Here is a 19,847-nt window from a genome sequence, read left to right on the forward strand (position 1 = left end):
TTTAACGCTTTTCAAACACACAAGCGCTCTGAGAAGCGGAGCGTTATGTCGAGGGCCGATGGTAAGTTCAGTCGGGCTGCGGCGCGAGATGACCTGTTTATTTGGACTTGCATAGAGTGCATATGTCTCAGCCTCCTGGACCGATCAGTGAATATGCTGTACACAGACTGTGCCGTGGTGGACCAGACAGCCAAAATAAGCAGCAGTAACTGCCAATAAGCAGAGGGAGGAGAAGCATCACTATTTACCCCTGCAGCAGATTCAATTAAACAAACAGTGAAGGAAACTGGTTAAGGATTATTTTATTACTTAGCAGTTTGTACAGTTTCTACCATGGAAAAATAACATGTAACATAAGACTGTATTTACAATTCAATTTTTACAAAATGTCTTTACAAGATTTTTGCCGATTCCAAAAAAACAAACAAACAAATTGAGACTAAAACGCACAGAACATACACATTCACACACATCCAAACCAAACCTTTGAAATGCACACACATAAATAAATATAGACATTCACTGACTGCTCCACGACAAATATTTCTACAGCCAAGAACATGTACAATTCATCGTTGCCACACAAGTTATAATTTCATTAATAAACATTACATATTACTCCCAATATAATAATCTTTGTTAATCTGTTAATGAAATATTGCTAACATATTGAAAAGAGGTAACACAGACATCATCTCATGCCGACAGAATGCTAATGGTTGTCATGCAAAACCATTACAAGCTTTCAATTTGAAGCAAGTAATTCATTTACAGTTTTTAATAATAAAAAAAAAAGAAAATCAAATGTACTACATGCAACATACTACATGAAATATTCTGGGGTTAGACAACGACGACTTAAGTTACATTTTCCATCAGTACTGACTTTGTGTCTCCGCACCTCTTTAAAGGGTAAGACAAAATAAATAGATGAATTTCTACTTCTTTTTCTGCTGCCATGAATAAACAGTTGTTTTTACATATCTGGCATCGCCTTCAATCCACGTCTGACCGGCTGCCAAAGTTGTTGTTTGTTTAAACCAGTAATTCCCACAGACTTAGTCGGGAACTCGATGAGTCATCGAATGGGGGTCGCCAAAAAATAAATTTGCTAATTTTTTTTTTTCCAACCTTTAACTTAATATTGGTGTTAATGTTTTCCAGAAAAAATGAAATTGTGATTCATTTATCAAACTAATATCTCCCAGACATGGCTGACTCGCCTTTTCTAAATAAGGTTACATGCTGCAATTAAAAAATAAAAAAAATAAAAATGTATTGTTAAATTTATATTGTGAATTGGGTTCCAACCGTTTGTTATCTTAAAAAAAACAAAATTTGGGAAACACTGGTTTAAACCATGTACGCAACTTCCTATCGATAAACGTCCGATCAAATCCAACTGAAATGGTTAATATGTCGAATGAGAGGATTCCAAAATCGTACACTTACACCTCTATGCTATGTTGCCTGTGATTTCATTATACAGACCAACCCGGCCCGGTACCATGTGTCAGTCAAGAGAGTGAGATTGAGAGGGAAATCTGTTGTGTTGTGTTGAGCCCGGATTGAGAGGATGGAGCCATAATTCACGAGCAGGGGGCGTCAGTTCATGTTCTGGTTTGCTGTGTTTCTGTCCCGGTTCCACACGTTCCTCTCCTGACAGACTAGAGCAGAGAGCCACTGATATGTCTCCTGACTGCGCTCGTCTCAACTCAGTGTCTCTCCACTGACGGCTTCTGGTGATGAGAGTGGTGCTGTCGAAGTCTGGGTCCTAAAACAGAAAATCCCACGCAACTGTCATTCACCACTCAGGAGATTATGATGCTGTTAATAATTGAAGACACTCTCATCATTTTCAGCACCAATGTGCTGTTTTAGGGATTTAGATTTGCGTCAGTTGGAGCTGCAACTAGCGATTCTTTTCGGAATCGATTAATCGAGCAATCGTTTGGTCCATTAACTGTCAGAAAACGTTAAAAAAATTGTTGATGAGGATGTTGTCGAATGTCTTGTTTGGTCCACGAACCAAAATGATTCACTTTTAATGATTTCTTTGTTATATGGAGCAAAGAAACGAAGAACATATTCACATTTAAGAAGCTTAAACAACCAGAAATCTTGTTTTAATCATGTAAAAAGCTTCATCTCATTTAGTAATCGAGTAATTGTTTCAGCTTCTCATGAAGCAGGCAGCACTTGATGAATTGAGCAAACACAAATGAACCACAAAATCAAAATACACAAATTGCAAATAACATATTGATTGAATCATTCAAGATTATTGCAATTAATTTGTTTGAAAATCCACTTTTTGTTTGCAATGATCAGAGTTTCGCTCGCTACGACACTTTCGTGTTTGCGCTCCCTGGTTTTTTGTTGTTTTTTTTGCGATTCTGACCATGGGCGGGGCTTAGGAAGCCACCTGCTGATTGGCTGCTCAGTTGCAGAGCGACAGCTCAGTGGACAGTAAGTCAACATGAGTATGGAGTCACTGTCTGGACGGGAAACTATCTGTTATCTTTGAGATATTACCAGCTGGTTTAAGACGGACAGTGACTCCAAGTCCGTGTCTACTTCCAGTCCATTGAGCTGTTGCTCCAAAACTCAATAGCCAATCAGCAGGCAGCGTCCTAAGGCCCACCCATGGGCAGTATCACAAACAGAAAGTTTGGAGCAAGCAAAATTTTCAAACAAATAAAACACAATAATTTGGAATGATTGAATGAATATTTTATGTGCAATTTGTGTATTTTTTGTTTGCTCAATTCATAAAGTGTTGCTTGTTTTGTGAAAAGTGTTGCTTGATGATAATGACACTAATCTAATTCCATACTTTTGCGGCTCTCGCTTTTACAGACACACAGCACCTCGACTTGTTATCTTGATATTAAACGCTTTTCACATCTTTTCCATTTGCTGAGCTTAACACCCACTATTGTGTTTAACCTCCGCAGTCGTCATGCTGCACAACACAAAAGGTGTCACCAGCAAGGCATCTTTCCTTTAAACTGCTGATGTCTTGTCGACTTGAATGCAGCGTGAAACAAACTCGAATGAAGTCTGACGTCACAATATTTAAGTGGATGAGAGCAACAGTTGTCTACAGTCATAAAGCAACATTGTCTTTTATTTATTTATTTTGGCAATTCATTCTTCAGGTCTCTTAACATTTCACGACGGGAAATATCTGTCTTTAAAAGCCTCACTATGTCCGTTAATTGGCCGTTTTATGCATGGAAAGTGGATCATTTTTTTCCTACAACAACAGCTGCCAACTTACAGCGAGAAAAACAATATCACTGTGAAGTGATCGTAAAACAAAACAGTAAATGCATACGGCTAAAGCCATTTTACACAAAGTAATGACCTGGACTATTTCTGACTCGGACTCTTTACAGGCAAGTGTTTATTGGTGAGCGGTGAGGTACTGGCTGCTGCTCGGTTTACGAACACAAACAAACATAGAGCATCATGAAATCTTTTCAAGTTGGACAGGATATTATTTAAAGATATAAAACAATATCTCTGCTATAACTTTTTTTTTTTTTTGTTTAATTGGTCACTAAGGATCCCAAATGCTCACTGGCATTCGCTGTGTGTTGACTCTTTCCCCATAAAACACACACGAGAACCAACTGAGACTGCAAGACAACAATTCCTATGATCCCACGCTGCTTCCCGACATCATCAAACTAAGCCCTTTGTTACTGTTTCGACTCCCAAATTCAATTCTTACATTTCTGTGTAACATAGCAGTGACGTAGTACTCACGGTGTTGAATGACTGGTAATATGTTGGGGGTCTGGAAGGTCTTGACGGTGGCGGGACCTTCCCCTCCTGTTGTTATGACTTGCACCTCCAGCCTGTAGTAGGTGGACGGCCGCAGGTTGGACACAACGAGCAAGTTGTGATCCTGCACAAGTGAGAGAGAGGACGCACAGTTGAAACACAACAGAACGCGCCTTCGACGCTGACAGGACGCGGCTTTCAGACGGAAAACAAAGACTTTGTTTTCACAAGGCCTGCTGCCTCTTGCTCGTCTTCGCTGCCAGCTTGATAGCGTGTGCGGTGGGCGGTTTTATTTATAGACAAGCTCCAGAGGCTGGGAGGTGCAGATAGGCAGAACGCGCTGTTGATGGAGCAGATTATGTCAAAGAGCGGTCTTTTTTCGAAGCGCTCGCGGGAACGATGAAAGGGAGAGACGCGAAGGCAGATGAAAAGGTAGGAGGGGGAGAACTTCCAGCAGGACACAACACTCGCTCAGATCTATTCGTGTGTCTGTCTACACTGCTTATCGCTCGATTCATGCAAAGAGGCCATAACAGTGTTATCCCTAAATCACCCTCACCTCTGACAGATGCTGTGAAGTGAAACGCTCAATATAGGACATAGTTTCCTACTGCAAGGCAGATTTATCTGACTATATATGACAGTGTATACGGCCCACTGTGGAGTATGTGAAACATATTTTATCAGCTGCATTTGAAAACAGTCTCTACTCTATTGCTGTTGGGGGAGTAAAAATCGAATGAAAACAGACTTACGGGAGGCAGGATCTGGGATTGGGAGATGATGCTGTTGGGCAGGCTGTTTTGCCGGCTCTCTGTGGTGATCTCAGCCCAGGTGACCTGGAAGCCCGTGATTCGCTGATGGGGAGCCACTCGGGACACGCGCCACAGGAAATTACCTGTGATGTTTCCCTCATTGCTGGAGAAGGAAGCCGTCAGATTCTCGGGCTTAGCCAAAACCTTCGGAGGCCCTGGTGCTGTTCAGGAAGAAGGCGATGAATACATTTGTTAACTGTTCCTTTAAAATGATCAAATATTCTCACAGGAATTCAAATGACAATCGAGATTATATATTGAAAACTGTAGAGCATGGCTTATAAACTAATTGTCAAAATTCAAACCATTGCCAAATGAGTTCACACAGTGCTAATTAAGTCTATTCGTTCTACAAATTACATTTAACACAATAACAGACGGACGTAACAGCAACCATGGATGCTGATATTATCAGCACAATCCTTAGATATTGGCCATCAAGATTATGAGGCTGTCTGGATTTGTATGATTTTATAGCTGTAGCATTGTCAAAAAAAATTTCAAAAACGCTTCTTGCCTCCAGTGTATATAATATTAACACGATGCTTTAGTCAGGTCTGACAGTATTGTTTTGACAGAGCCCGTCATACAGACACAAAAGGAGCATCCATCTTCTTCTGCGACTCATACCAACAACGAAAACAACGATATTTCCTCAAGTATTCTGGAAACATTCTGGAGTATTAATGTGGTGTCAAACTGCTGAGCTCTTACCTCCCTCCCCTGGGCAGGGGATGTGTTTGTGAGTCTTGCTGCGGATGGTTGCACAAGACGGGGTGAGGAAGGTGGTGCTCTCATCCTTGGAACGTCTCTTGGACTTCAGCATGTGAACAGTGACTTTGTACTTGCAGGAGAACAGCAGGCCCGGGAGGTTGATGTAGTTCTCCTGAGCCAAGAAACACATTATTTAGGCCTGATGACTTTGACATGTCACCCAGGTCAGGTCCCATGGAGCTTCAGAGATAATTAAATACACAGTGCTGGGGCAGATCACATTCCCACTCAGGCCTCAGGAACATGCCCCACATTACAGGAGCACTTTGAACACTCACATGGTTAGGGTTAGACCACTATTTTCCAACTCAAACTGCAACATAAATGATTTTTTTACAGCTCCCAAATGCAGAAACAGAGACAAACTTAATTAAGGAGCTATAACCAAAAGTAGAGGCATGTGTAATTTGAAAGGAAAACCGCCAGTAAATCTATGTTAATACATTTTGCACAGCTGTCACACACTTTGCACCCACTTTAAACTTTAATTATTTGTTGATGTTAAGCAAAAGCACCGTTCTCAACTCTTTTTGCGGGGGAAATAAAAATCGCAGTGAAATTATATCGTACATTTGTAATGAAGATGTTGTAAATGAACAGGCAGAACTCCGAGAAAAAAAAAATGTGTGTATACTCTCTCTCTCTCTCTCTCTCTGATATGAAACAGCTTTGATTAAAAGTGAATGAGCCACTGTGTTCCCATAAAAAAACACAGGCCTGGAGTCCTTCCCGGTGATATATAGAAAATGGATGTATATTTCCTAGCAACCAAAGTGCAGTTCCTCAAAGAATGTGTTGATTGCAAAGCCTGTATCAGCCTGAACTCAAAAAAAGTTCAACCCCCCCTCCCCTCCCCAGACACAGAACCTGCTGCACCCTAAAGGGAAAGACCCATGCACCAGCATTACTGGGCCCGTTAGACATGAATGATCCCCCATTCCGGGAACCTTTTTTTTTTTTCAGCAAATGCAGTTTTATTGGCCAACACGCCACATGTCCGACCACACGACTGACTCATAATAATCGAAACAAAAAGCAGCGTTTTAGTCCAGAGCCGATCCAGCGGAGCAGGCCTGCAGGCTCACTCGGTGGAGTGTTGTTTTCGTAAGCGGAGCTGTCCCCTTTCTAAGCGCCAGACAAAAGCTTAGCCACGTGCTTTGCATAGCACAGAGCTGCTGATCAAGCCGTAGCTCTGGGCACCGTGAGATCCAGCTCTCGTTGGGGAGGTGCGAAGCGTTTCCTGGAGACTAACCTGCGTGACAGATTTCTCCGGCCCCCGGGTCTCGTTGTGGCTGCAGTACTCCGGCATCCACTGGACATGGTAGCGACTCACGGTGGGATCTGAAACAAAGAGCAGGATTAGAAAGTATTCGGTATTCAGATGAAGTGTTCTTATAAAATAGAATAATAATAATAATAATAATAATAGTGAATTACTCGTGTCAAAGTGATTAATGCATCAAATGAATTAGAAAAGTTATTAACGTCAGGTTTTATAATTCATCTGCTTGACAACCACTATCAAATACTAAATACTTAACGCTTAAAATAATCATTATTTTCATCAGCTCTAATTGTTGCTGAGGCGAGGAGGTCACCGTGGGCATCATTTTAGATTCTATACACGCGCACAAGCACTGATGAGCAGGTTGTGTGTGTAGCAGCGCATCACAGCACCATTGTGTCCTACTCTCCTCTTTGCTCCTGCAAAGCTCAGGGAAAACAAAGATGAAGCACCAGGTTGGCTGTTTGATGCCCGAGCTTCTCCTCCACATTGTCAGGGTGTCTTTCAGAAACACTAATTGTCCCCGTCGCTTGAGCGCGACCATGTGTCGACTGCATGCGAAGACAAAGTGCAACGCACAATGAGTGCGGCGTGGAAATGTAGTGAAGTAGAAACGTCTGGCCCTCTCCCTCTGATAATAATTGGGGTTTAAGAATAAAGGAGGTTTTCATACATTAGAAATAACAGTCCGGTACTTGAGTAACAGTATTTGGCTGGAACATTAAAGCGGGGCCAACAGACAGTCTGACAGGCTGATATTAACTGATATTAACTAATATCAGATCTGGCATCACTGTGTCCAGTATTATATGATCGCGATAAGTACGTCTCTGATAATAATAAAGAGAAACATGAAAGTCTATCTTTGCATTAACTCCGTAACGAGATTTTCCAACGTTCCTAAAGCGTTCCTTTTGTTCGCTGAAGGCTCATTCCTCCGTCTTTTCTGTTTCAACTTTACATATTGTCATGAGTGGAGGAGCGGCCGAGCGCTCACTGTCTCCACATTTCCGCATCATTACTGTACAGTAGCTCTTGCCCATCACCCTCATCTGATGTTACCAGATTTATTATTCATTTGTCTGTGTTGCTTGAATATGTGAAATTCTTCTCAGATTAATAATTGAGTTATGCTATGTTCACCCCTCCGCAGGGGCCTGCGTTGTAGTTGGGAGATAAAAGGGCTCCTTTGAAGGCTTAGACACAGATCTGGCACTTGGAGCCCCTGAGCTCTTTGGAAGCAGAAGAGAGAAATTATAGGGAACCGGGAAATCGAGAAAAAATAAACAAGATAGGCCGAGCTTGATCTGACGTAGAGGGGAAGTGGTATGTAAAACAAGAAATGGGACACGGGAATCGGGTAGAGAGCGGAGCCTCAACGGCATTGGATAAATCATGACTGGAAGCGAGCCTCAGATGTGCCGCCGCTGCTGGACTGCTGTCTATTGTCTGTGTGCTGGGGAGACAGTGATACATTATCTGAGCTGGTGTACAGTAAGATTCTCTTACGTCTGCTGGAGTCAGCCCAGAGGCCCGGCTGTTTTGGATCACAGAGACAATGAGTGAGAGTTTAATCACGGTTCAGTTAACCTGTCCCTTTTTTTTTTAAACTGTCACACAATCCAGATGTCCAGAAACTCCAACTCTCCGGGCCATCTGTATTTCTGCATGTTTACAGTAGTGGAATGCAGGTTGTCAGAGTCAACGCCAGGGTCATCCCTCACACTAATGAGTGGCAGTGACACACACACACACACAGCAGACCGGCACGGCAAACAAGCGGCACAGAAAGGAGCAGGAGCACGATTAAGACTGCACTACAACAATGTGATTCCCCGGCCATGCTTGATCCCCCTCAGCATCACTCAGCTCACGGAGTCCACGCCAACCTTGCAGACCGTTCTGGGCCAACTCTCTCTTCCCCCTCACTCTGTCTCACTCTGATTCAGCAGTTGGTGTCTCACCAGGCCTCTCCTTCAGCCAGTTTTTTGCATTCTTGACTCTAAGATGTGGAGTTTGGCTCGAGCGATGACATATATTAGTAACATAACATAGAGCAGTGAATGGGACTTGACAGGTTACCCTAAGAGCATGGCTTTCAAGGTTTCCATATTTCCACTCCGGTACTAACAGAGAGGTTGGGGAATGGACACCGCTGGGACAGGCATTCCTATAGGCGTTAACCCCTCGCAGTGCTGCAACCCACAGCCATTTCTGTTCCCAGTGACATCAGGGCTTGTAAAACAAAATGGGTCGCTTCAATGCTAATGCAGAGGGGGTGAAGATCTATTAAATGCAGCTGTCAATAAATCCCATCGCATGGCTCTGGCTCCCTGTGTTTATTGTTCCTGACTAAACGGTGGCTCCGCTCTACCAGTCCATGTGCAGCTCTGGGCCCATTTGCCCCACGCTCACATTACCCAGCGCTCACAAAGACACATTGTTTCATTGATTTCATTCACACCATCCGATACCGCGTTTAGAAAAGCGATCCGACGTTGTTTAAGCAACTGAGAATCAGTCATAACATTTTATTATGGTGTACATTTGTCATGGTGATTGATGGACAGAACCAAGCGATCATTTAATCCTGTGTTTCATCAATAAGTGGCGCGCATACCTCCCCGGTTCTTCCAGTAGACACGGACCTGCAGCTGGCCATCTTGGTAGAAGGGTGTGCCAACCTCTAGGGGGCCAGAAGGGCGTTTGGTCAGGGTGGAACTGAGAGGCGATATCTCCTCCTTCTTCGACTTGAGCACCGATTTCACTGGGAAGAGAAAGGAGAAATGTTTGCTGCTGTAGCGAAGACATAGTAGTGACTGTGTTGTGGCAAACTCTCCAGCCTGGTAACAAAAACCACACAATTATATCTTTGTGAAATCACAGTTACAGCATGTCCTTTATGCACAGACCTGCTGTTATATGGTGGGCACACATAGTATTATCACTGCCAAGGTTATTGGTTCAATTCCCTCTAGAGACACACACACTCCTACCACTGAAGAAGCTCGGTCTGTCCTAAACATGCAGGAGCTCCAGCTGAATTCAGACGTGTTGTCGGCGTACCTCGGCCATTCCTGCATTCTGTAATCTGGCAAAATTCAACTCTCAAGTAGAAACTGAAATCTGTCGGGATGATTCAGTCAATCCAACATGGATCTGCACAAGGTTTTTTGTTAGATTTCAGGAGGTACATTAACCTGCTTTTGACTGATTACACCGTCATCCCTGCTGCCGCGCATCTTCTATTTGACTAAATGTATTCCCCAAAATGGAAAATAATATACTCGTGTAATAAGATTACCCATCTACAGCCATTAGAATTCCTGTGTGGCAGTGCAAGCGTCACTTTGAGCTCCATATAATGTCAGCATGCTAACAATAACAATGGCGACGTGCTATAGCAGGTTTAACACATTGACTATAAATTCAGGTTTATTTGCATTTCTTCATTTGCACTTAACAAAGGTGGTGATGAAAAAGTCACTGGGGTGATGTAAAGGGTAATTGTGGTCGAACGCTCGCCCGTTTTCTTTTTCATGTCGTTGAAAATTGTGTGTCAAGAATTTGTGAGAAAATGCACAACATTGGCCTCAAAAAAACAATCAACCTACAATTCTCGAGACCTTCCCTCGAAAAGGAAACAAATCTCATTCGTGGTTCTACAGTTGTGAGCTTTGGCACCAGTGTTTACCTGATTCGTTATTCTGGGAGGTACTGAAGTGGAGAGAAGCTTTGGAGCTCTTCAGTCGCACCTGTCCCCAGTATGTGACAGCCTGCAGCTCCACAGTGTAACTGCTGTTTTGTTGAAGTCCATCCAGATCCACCCAGCTCTGAGCCTGTGACAACAGGAAAAATAGACACTGGTATGTTGGCATGTGTAAGACACCACAGTGTCACTTGAGCCCCATCACTGTCTTAGTCATAGCTTCAGCTTCACCTCAGCCCGGGCCAACCCGGGCCTGTGGGAAAGCCTTGCTTATTAAGAACACATGTGGAGCCGACGAAGGTACCCTAGTGAAGAGATAGCCTTCAGGATCATGTGAGGGAGCCATGTTATCAGAACCTCCCGGGGCTTCCTCGCTGTGTTTGACTTCCAGCATTCCACCAGCAGCGTGAGCTTGATGAGTTCTTGTTATTGACAGTGCGTGTTTTGACATTCCGCGACCAGCAGGCTGCGTTCAAACCCCCAAGGTGCCAAAGTGGAAACCAGTAGTACATGTATCAATAGGTGTCTGGTGTCTCCCACCTCTATCTCCCTAGTGCCACATCTGTTCCGCATTTCAAAAAACTAATTCAGGAGAAGACTTTATAGAGGTGTGTGTGGACTGTCTAGACAATATGTCTTTCAGCTCGAGTCTCTAATGAAATGTTATTCACAGATACCAAGCCACAGGTATGTGCTATTAGGCCACATGTTGCTGGATATATGACAGCTCCAACAACTTTTTAAATGCCGTGTCATTCCTAAGCTACGCATATAGCCTTGTGATTTATTGGTTGCGTCAACGGTCCTGTCATGCCATTTATCTGGAAGGTCATATCAAACGTAGACGTGCTCACGTGTAACTGTTGCTTCAGACTAAGGGCCAGAGAAAAAGCCAGTTTTACTTTCTTTTGTCTTTTTGTATCCGTATCAGAATAAGTAAAACATGAATAAATAAATAAACCCACAAATATAAGAGGAATGAGCCAAAATAGCAACTGAAGAAAACAACGTGACATAATTTAAGATAAAACGCGAACCATGAAGGAGACTGTTTGTCACACTTGATGCATTTGAGTTCTTTCATCGGTTAAACTAAACCAAACCACCAGAGAACACATTGCATCAATCTATGTGTGACTGATAGTCTTACATGATAGAAAAATACATGCTGAAACTCCTACTGCATGACTATTGTCTCTCTTTTAAAAGAGGAAAACGAGGCGGTGAAAGAACACGAGACCAAGTCACAGGTGTGTGAAGATTACCCCATTGGAGGTCTTTCTCCTTTTCTTCTTGGACGGCACCATGGACTTGGTGTGGACCGTCCAGCTCCAGAACACTTTGTAGTGATGTACGGGGATATCGGGCTCCTCTGGCAGGGTCCAGTTGAGGCGAGCTGTCACAAGGCCGTCATCACCCACTGTCACGTTGGTGATACGCAGGCTGGATGGACTGGGAGGGGCAGCTGGATCTAAAGGTGGAGCGGCAGCAAGAAACATCTGAGTACATCTGCAGACATTTAGGGATTACAGCAAAGGCGTTCTCTGCTTTCTTGTAAGTAAGAAATCTTAGGCCAAGGCGCTATGAGTCAGGTTGTATGTATTACAAGCTAAGATAGCGTTCACCACATGAGGAGGGGGAGCGGTGTGACACTGTGTACACTAATTAGTCCTCCATTGACAATCTGCCCTGACATGTTATGACAGGTGTCGTGTCACATCTATGACGGCGTTCAGCAGGACAGAGAGTGCAGGTCAGGGTTAACACACACATGCTGCTCACTTTGGCTCCGCACTCAGCATTCCTGTGCGTCTGTGTGTGTCTGTGTGTGTCTGTGTGTGCGTGTCCAGAGTAAAGCTGGTGGATGTACACGTGCTGTGGTCCAGCCTGCTGCTGATGTCAGCCCAGTGCAGGAGGACAGGTAGGGACACAAGCCAAACACAAGACCAGAGGGAATAGGCCTGTAATGAGAAAATGATTCACACCGCAGCCCAGTTGGCTCTCCTCTCCCCTGCCCTCTCCCACCTGAAACGCATTTCATCTCATCCAAAAACACAATTCAACACATCGGTTCCCCATACCAGCTGACATCGGCTGTGCAAGATAAATAAGCATTCGTTTCTAACCAATTGCCCTAACAAAGTATAGTATAGTGCAAAATTGCAGTCAGGTGACATGGCTGTACTATATAAATAACAATGGTACGATGGAGCCGCCAGGAGCTCATCAAGTCCATGACAGCTCCCATCAATCTATCAGCGTTCTGGCACTGATTGGCCTGATTGGAGATCAGTTTCCTTCCCTGCAGCAGAATCCGTTTCCCACCTGGTATCTTGGTCTGCGTGACTGCCATCACAACACTCAGGGGAGCAGATGCCTGATGTTGGATTGACAGGACAGGTCAATGCGCACAGAGACATGCACGCACACTCTTTGGCTCAGCGTTTTAGTATTTGGCAGAACGTGGTTCATACTTTCAGCTTCAGTTCCACTGGTAACCAACTCCATCTCTCTCTCTCCTATGTTTCACATCAGATACAGTGAAGTCAACAGCTCCTCCCTCAGCCGCTGCATTTCTATACGCGCACTGAAGGGCACGTGGCTCTGATTGTACATGTCAAACAAACACTGCGTCTGATACGACTCAGATACAATCTAGACATAATACTATAATCAGAAACCTGTAACACGAAGTTGCCCTACGTTGGACAAACGACATCTGCAAGACAACGCTGGCATTTAGTGTCATTTAACACTGCAAATGGAGGCGAGGGCAGTTTGGTTGTTACCATCAGAGCTTGTTCACTAATCTGTGGCAAAGATCTGAAGTGTACCTCGGTTACATCACTCCCACTGGAAGCAAGACAACACTTGTAGTCATTTGAAACCTGCAATATCCTGACTAATTCAGACATATTACATTTTATATGTCTGTAAAGAGGGGGAAACCCCTCCTTTGAAGTCCTAAATGAAGATCTGGTTGCACCACAACGGAGAAAATGCTCAGCACTACCCAGTCACTCCTCATTACTCCGAGTTCTTGGCACTGGAAACAGAAACCGCCTGTGCGGCGCGCACAGATTACAGTGAGGAGGAAATACTTATTTGCGACTCAGTAACAAGGCAAATAAACAAATTCAAAAGGTTTAATTCACGACTTAAATAAACTGGTCAGCCGTATGAACGGCATCAGTCAAACGGGATGAATGTATATTTAGTTTGTGGACGCACATGGTGCCATGAGGCTGAACATCTTGGGAGTAGATCTTAAAAAAAGTATTTGGTTATCACTAAAAAAAAAAAAACAACAGCTCGTTCTGTTCTCTAAAGAGGTGCAGGGGGGGGAAATCATAACAGATCCTTTTCACTGCTAAATGCTAAGTAAGCTTGAAGAGGGCATATTTACACACACTTAGTTTGTGTTGTCAAATAAGAAATCAGAGCAGGTCTAAAAGCTCTTTCCCAAAGGCTCCACCTGTTCCAAGGTCTTAACCATAACAAATGGAGGCAGCGGGTGTCAAACAGGATCTTACACACAAAGTAGGACCACACACACACACACACACACACATAAAAACAGATGCACATAGAGCATACACATACAGACCTCTGGAGGAGCGGAAGTGTTTGCTGGGTGCAGTGAAGCCGCGGGTCCCGTGGACATTGACTGCAGCAACTCTGAACTGGTACCATCTGCTGGCTCTGATGTCGGCCAGTTGGACTCGCTCCTCTGCGGTCTGAGGGACAGATGGGGGGTTAGCAAACCACAGGGGTCAAGGTTCATCCGGGGTCACAGCCCGTGTGAGTTTGCGTCCGCATCAGTCATCTGTGTGTGTTTCTCTTTGCCAGACCTTCAAAGACACTGACGATGAGGAATGCGCAACCGCGTGCAACGGTCTGTCAGTGCGGCGCTGCACTTTCACAGCTGCGGCGCGTGAAACTTCAGCGAGGTAAAGAAATATGATCGAAAGAGTCACTCATGCAACCATCAGAACCTTTTCCGTGCACAGCTGAGTTGAGCTATAGCGATTTAACCGGACTACTGTCTGCCTGTCATCCATTAACTTCAAAATATTACATTCTTCACGTAGCTTTACATTTGTGATTCCACCAGTCTGAATTTCATCTTGTTATTCATGCTGTTTCTGCTTTTTTCTGTGTACCAGCTTCTTTTATTTCCAGGTCAAAGCCCAGTGGGAACTGTGGACCTTGCACAAAGCACCTCGGGTCAGTTTGAGTTTGTTTGAACACATACAGTAGATGTAGAAGTCATTTAACCCCCAAGTGCATTATGTGGGTACAATTAGTACAATTTATTTCTTTCCTTGCTTCATTTTCCTATAAAATCCTATCAACGTAGTGACTGATGATGACCAAATAATGAGACTAACACTTTTCTTTTTTCTTTTTTAAATCACCGGTACAACAACTTTATGGTGTGCTGAATCCTACCTGTGCCACTGTCTGCCACTCCGTGGCATCGTCCTCGCTGGGATGGATGCCATAGTTCCAGCGGCGCTGCACCACATAAAGGACGGGCTCCACGGATATGTTAAACTTGGACGACCAGCGGATTTCCAGCTGACCCGACTGCTGCTCCAAAAACACCAGCTCTTTCCTCGGCTTCAGAGGGACTCCTGCAAGTTCAGGCAAGGGTGCACACCGAGAGTTCATGTCACCGCTGTGTGAAACATTATAGGTGAACTTCAACATGAAATTTGTTGTTTTCCCTCTCATGAGTGGAAGTCAAATGGAAAGAAAATGACACCACCGGAACAGATACAGATTTGAAAAATGAGACATGACCTCACTGCAGTGGATTTATTACACGCTGTGGGTCAACAGCTTCGTCTTTCTTCTGTAACAGATTGTGATGTTTCCTGGCCGGAGTGATGTGTTTTATTAGCTGGGCTTCTTGGTAATGATACACATAGTTTGCATTTAGGTATGTGACACGGCATACATAACGTCTCTCTCTCTCTTCTGCAGACAAAAATATACACGAGTGCAAACATATGCACACATATACGTGGAGTTCATTTGCATCGCCGCGCTCCACATTCAGCCCTTCAGAAGAAGTCCATGTGGCCATGTGCAATAAATTAGAGATTTATTAAGTGCGGGACGGAGCCAAATGTTCAGCCAAGTCACACTCTCTCTCAAGTGAATTTATTGCAGTGGAGACGTAGTGAGTTGTTGATTGAGCATCGGGCACAGTGATAATGAGATGGAGATTGGAAAAGTGCGTTTCGAAGTACAGGAGGAGGCCGAATATGTCCCACAATCCTCCATAAATCACCTCGCACTTCAGTCTATTGCGCTGGACCTCTGTCGCTACTGCGCAGCCCGCCACTGCTCGGACTTTATAAACACGGATGGAAACATGCCCATGGCAACGTGATCAACACCGTGTTTTGTATGCAGGACACTTCAGTTACTTCTATCTCTATTCTCACTTCATACACACCATGTATAATTGATTGATTGGTACATGCACAGTCCTGCGAGGAGGAGGAGGAGGAGGGAGGGAGGAGGAGGAGGAGGAGGTTTCCCCGAGCCACAAGCATATGGAGTCAGTACTTTGTTTTGTCCTGCTGAGAACAGCTTTCTGCGTACTAACAGCTGGGGGTCATTGTGCTGTGGTTTCACAGCTCCACAGCTGAGTGTGTGTGTGCGTGTGTGTGTGTGTGTGTCTGTGCGCACTAACAAACGCTTGGCATTTTCAGAGCAATAATTGAACACCAAGGAAACCGCAGCATTCCTCCTCTCCCTCTGTCTTAACTCATCCTCCCTCAAAGTCACACAAGCAAAACACAAATCACACACACTCTCGTCCACATCAGAATACACACACACATGCACGCACAAGGCTCTCTCTTCTGCAATATCTGGGAGGGAAAAAGAATACACTTTCTCTCATCGCGCTCGCTCCAAAGAAAGCTTTTGATTACGATTTGCTCCAAGAATCATACGGCATTCATTTTTCAATGGCTACATGCGCTCACTCCAGCTCATGATGTAACTGCTGCGAAAGCACGACCGGGAGCACAACGTCCATTCATGTCTTAATCATGCCAACAATTCCGCCAGAGGTATGAGTTGTATCTTCCAGACTGCATGAAGGAAACTTAATTGGAGCAGCATGGTGAAGGAAACAGCAGCAGCAGCAGCATCTTCTGTGTTGAACGAAAAGAGTCGTCTGAAGCCAATATAGGCTTAGTAAGCATCGTGTGAACTCATTTGATAATGGTCTGAATTTGACAGACATTTATTTATATTTAAAAGTAATGCACTACAACTATAAGTAGTAAAATTCAAAACACAGCCAAATATGAAATGACAACTCTGGAAGATAAACTGAGACAAATCTCTGTGCAATATATTAAAAGCTTTCATTCATATGAAATAAAGTGCTTTCAGATTCAGAAAAGCAGCAAATGATCATCAGTGGATGACTGACTGGAACAGGATCTCAGCAGTTTGAGTTTTGAATGTGAAGAACAGTAAAGAAAGCTGTCACATAAACTCGTTGTTTTGAGATTAAATTGTGGGTTTTTTTATGCTTAGCTGAATATGACAAAAAGGAAATATGACAAAACCACACAGAGCTCCACATGAAGTCAATATTCCAAGGATGTAATTATGCAAATGAGCTGTGTGTGTCATGTTTATACCCCCAAAGCCAACAATATTGTTTTTTTTCTGTCTGCATATAACCCAGAAACAGCTGCAACATGTTGGGGGGAAATAAGTTTAAAATATGCACAAATTCAGCTGCTAAGCTTCCTGACACTCAAGGACTTGTCATATTTCACCACAGTGTAAAATAAGAGCATCAAAGTGTTTCACACAATAAACATCAACTGAAAGAAAAATTGTATTAGTGATCATGCTGTAGCTTATCAAGAATAAAAAAAGAAGAAAATGTAAGTCAGATTGACATCAAGCAGATCTGAGAGGGAATAAACCTTAAATAAACTTAAATCTGTCTTTATAATATACTACACCAGTGATAAAAACACAGATGGCGATCAAAATGGTTGCGACAGCCGCTCCTGTGTTACTGTTTGGATCAATTTGATCAGAAGCCTTACATTGCACCTTGCAGGCAGTTCAGCCATATCTCTCCCAGACTGTTGCCATTACTTTCTTACTCCAGTACACTGTTGAGATAAACCTCTAAAATTTCCAGTAAAAAAGTTCTGTATAGCTTTTGTACGCTCTCCTCTGTATGTGTGTGAGTTTTGGGAGAAAGGGTGCTCGTAATTTGTAATATTAGTAACTGAAGATGATTTGTCTTTCTTTGCAGCTGAATGAGAAATAAACTTTAATATTTTTTTGAAAAAAAAACAGTTCTGAGCTTTGAAAAAATTCTATTCAAATACAAAATTGATTCACCTTTTCACACAAAACAACATAACATAAACACTCGTTAAACATTACCAGATAAATAAGGATCTGAGAAAAGTAGAATAGTATGGAAATGCTCCAGTATAAATACCGCGGAACTAAAAAAAGTACTTCACTAAAAGGTTGGTTAAGCTAAGTCATGCAGTTTTTAGCTTTAAGATAAATGTAATGTAATATGTTAATATATTTCACATGAGTCTTGATTTAGAAGAAAATCGGCACGGTAAACAATGACGGTTGCCCTTGCAACACGTATGTTTTGCTTGCATGCAAGTTCCATTTTATCATCATCATTATTATTATTATTATTATCATTACTAACATTACCTGTACATGGCACCATGCTGATGATCTGTCTGAAAGCAGGGTTCCTCCACTGTGGAGATGGGTAGCATATTTTCAACTACATATCTGAGGTGAAAAAAAACATGTGTTTTTATCTGTAAAATTGTACCATTATACTCTTGGAGTAATAGCCTGATATTGCAAAAAGAGATACAATTAAACAATTAAACATACCGTGCTATTGTTTTATCAAGTTGTGTCTGGCTATGGGTCCGTCTTCCGAACTCCAACCGCGGCTGTTTGGGTGGAGAGGGTGTGTGCTCGCTGCTGTGACTCTCGGTCTCGGATGCTGCGTTAGCTACCTTAGCTGCTAACTTTGTCGAAGCATGCCGCTTCTCCAGGTGCTTCAGCAGGTTGCTGTTGCTGTTGTTCGCCGTAGAAAGTATTTTTGTCTAGAAGTTACCGAAATGTTGTTTTTTCCTTTGCTCTCCAGTTGAAAATAATGTGACTACCTCCACGAGGAGAAACTTATCTTCCCCTTCTCGCTCGCCATCATGCCGGCCTGTCCAGTCATCTTCATGGCGCGTGTTTGATTACGTGAGGGACGCTAGAGGGCGACAAGTGCTTTGTTTTTCAATTCAATTAAACTTTATTGATCGCTAAAATGTTATGGGAACTGTGTGCCGTTGTAAAACCTCACCAAAAAGAATGGAGTAACGCAGCGTTTGGTAATGTAAACAGAGTTACTGAATTTAAATTTCTTTCATTTTTTTTTTTTTTTTTTTTAATTTAAACAACTCCTTTCATTATTAGTTACTGATTAAATTATGTAACGGCATTACAAATAACACGTTACTACCCAACACTGGTTAGACGTTTATCCTGAAATTCATCCTTGTTTGTTTGAATGGATTAGAAACTGGAAACAGACTAAAATGTGACCTTTCTGTTGATGGGCTCACAGTGACTATCAGTCTTATTTTCTCACTGTCACAGTCATCAATGAACATGTTTGTCTGGTCGATATATCCAGCCTCTTCATTCTGGAAACAAAAAAAATAATCCTATAGTTATGACCGGGCATTTTTAGCATTCCATGAATGTGAATGTGCGTTACAATGGTTTTGAAACAGTTTAAGGACTGTAAATTGGAAAAGAGAGAAGTTAGATTTCATAAAACCTGAACTGAACTTGAACCCTGACATTATGGCTGCAATGTGTCCACTTAAACCTGCAAAAAGTCAGATTTGTTCTTGTTCAATGATACTGGTGAACTCTGAAGAAGGATTTCTAATCTACAAATAACTGTAACTTCAGATCAGTTACAATAGCCTATGTTATATAATTTTATACAAATATGATTAGATTGTTTTGTTTTTCAAGATATTAGAAATGAAAACTAACTTGGACTTGTGGACCTACAAGTCAGGACCTGTGGCGTATGCCGTAATGTAAAATATGTCAAATACTGAAGTGCTTTTAGTAAACTTGTAAAGCTGGTGTTTGTTTTCAAAGTGTCTCCTACTTATTAATCCACCAGTTACATGATATACAAGTTAATGCATTTATTTCATTCCAATGTTCACCTTCTTTGAAAGTTTTTTTTTTGTCAGTCTCAATTCCTTAGCGAAATATCTGTCTCTTTAAAATGCTCCACCATTGTGTGTTTAAAAGCCACACATACACACACACATGCAGTAACGGCATATCAGTGACTTTTTGAAATGTCACTGGAAATAAAATGTGATGGATACATTTTGGTAGACATGCATTAATT

General features: G+C 42.7%; 1 protein-coding gene across 1 annotated transcript; it reads right to left on the reverse strand.

Moving 5' to 3' along the window:
* Nucleotides 1-287: 287 nt before the first annotated feature.
* On the reverse strand, nt 288-15,064 carry LOC122767554 (anosmin-1-like). Its single transcript, XM_044022878.1, has 10 exons — nt 14,828-15,064; nt 13,983-14,112; nt 11,641-11,846; nt 10,361-10,505; nt 9,287-9,433; nt 6,634-6,722; nt 5,322-5,493; nt 4,548-4,768; nt 3,775-3,916; nt 288-1,774 (listed from the first exon to the last, which is right to left on the reverse strand). The coding sequence occupies exons 1-10, from the start codon at nt 15,047-15,049 to the stop codon at nt 1,716-1,718; spliced, it is 1,533 nt and encodes a 510-aa protein (XP_043878813.1). The 5' UTR covers nt 15,050-15,064; the 3' UTR covers nt 288-1,715.
* Between the last annotated feature and the right edge of the window lie 4,783 nt (nt 15,065-19,847).

The sequence above is a fragment of the Solea senegalensis genome, linkage group LG4 (genome assembly GCF_019176455.1).
Source record: "Solea senegalensis isolate Sse05_10M linkage group LG4, IFAPA_SoseM_1, whole genome shotgun sequence".
Classification (NCBI taxonomy): Eukaryota; Metazoa; Chordata; class Actinopteri; order Pleuronectiformes; family Soleidae; genus Solea; species Solea senegalensis.

What these genes read in the sequence shown, in the direction of transcription:
- LOC122767554 (XM_044022878.1), bottom strand. Translation starts at nt 15,049, where the DNA reads ATGAACTCTCGGTGTGCACCCTTGCCTGAACTTGCAGGAGTCCCTCTG. An exon ending in ACACTTCCGCTCCTCCAGAG is followed by an intron (nt 11,847 to 13,982) that starts GTCTGTATGTGT and finishes CTCCACCTTTAG; the next exon opens with ATCCAGCTGCCCCTCCCAGT. An exon ending in ATTACCAGTCATTCAACACC is followed by an intron (nt 1,775 to 3,774) that starts GTGAGTACTACG and finishes TTTCTGTTTTAG; the next exon opens with GACCCAGACTTCGACAGCAC.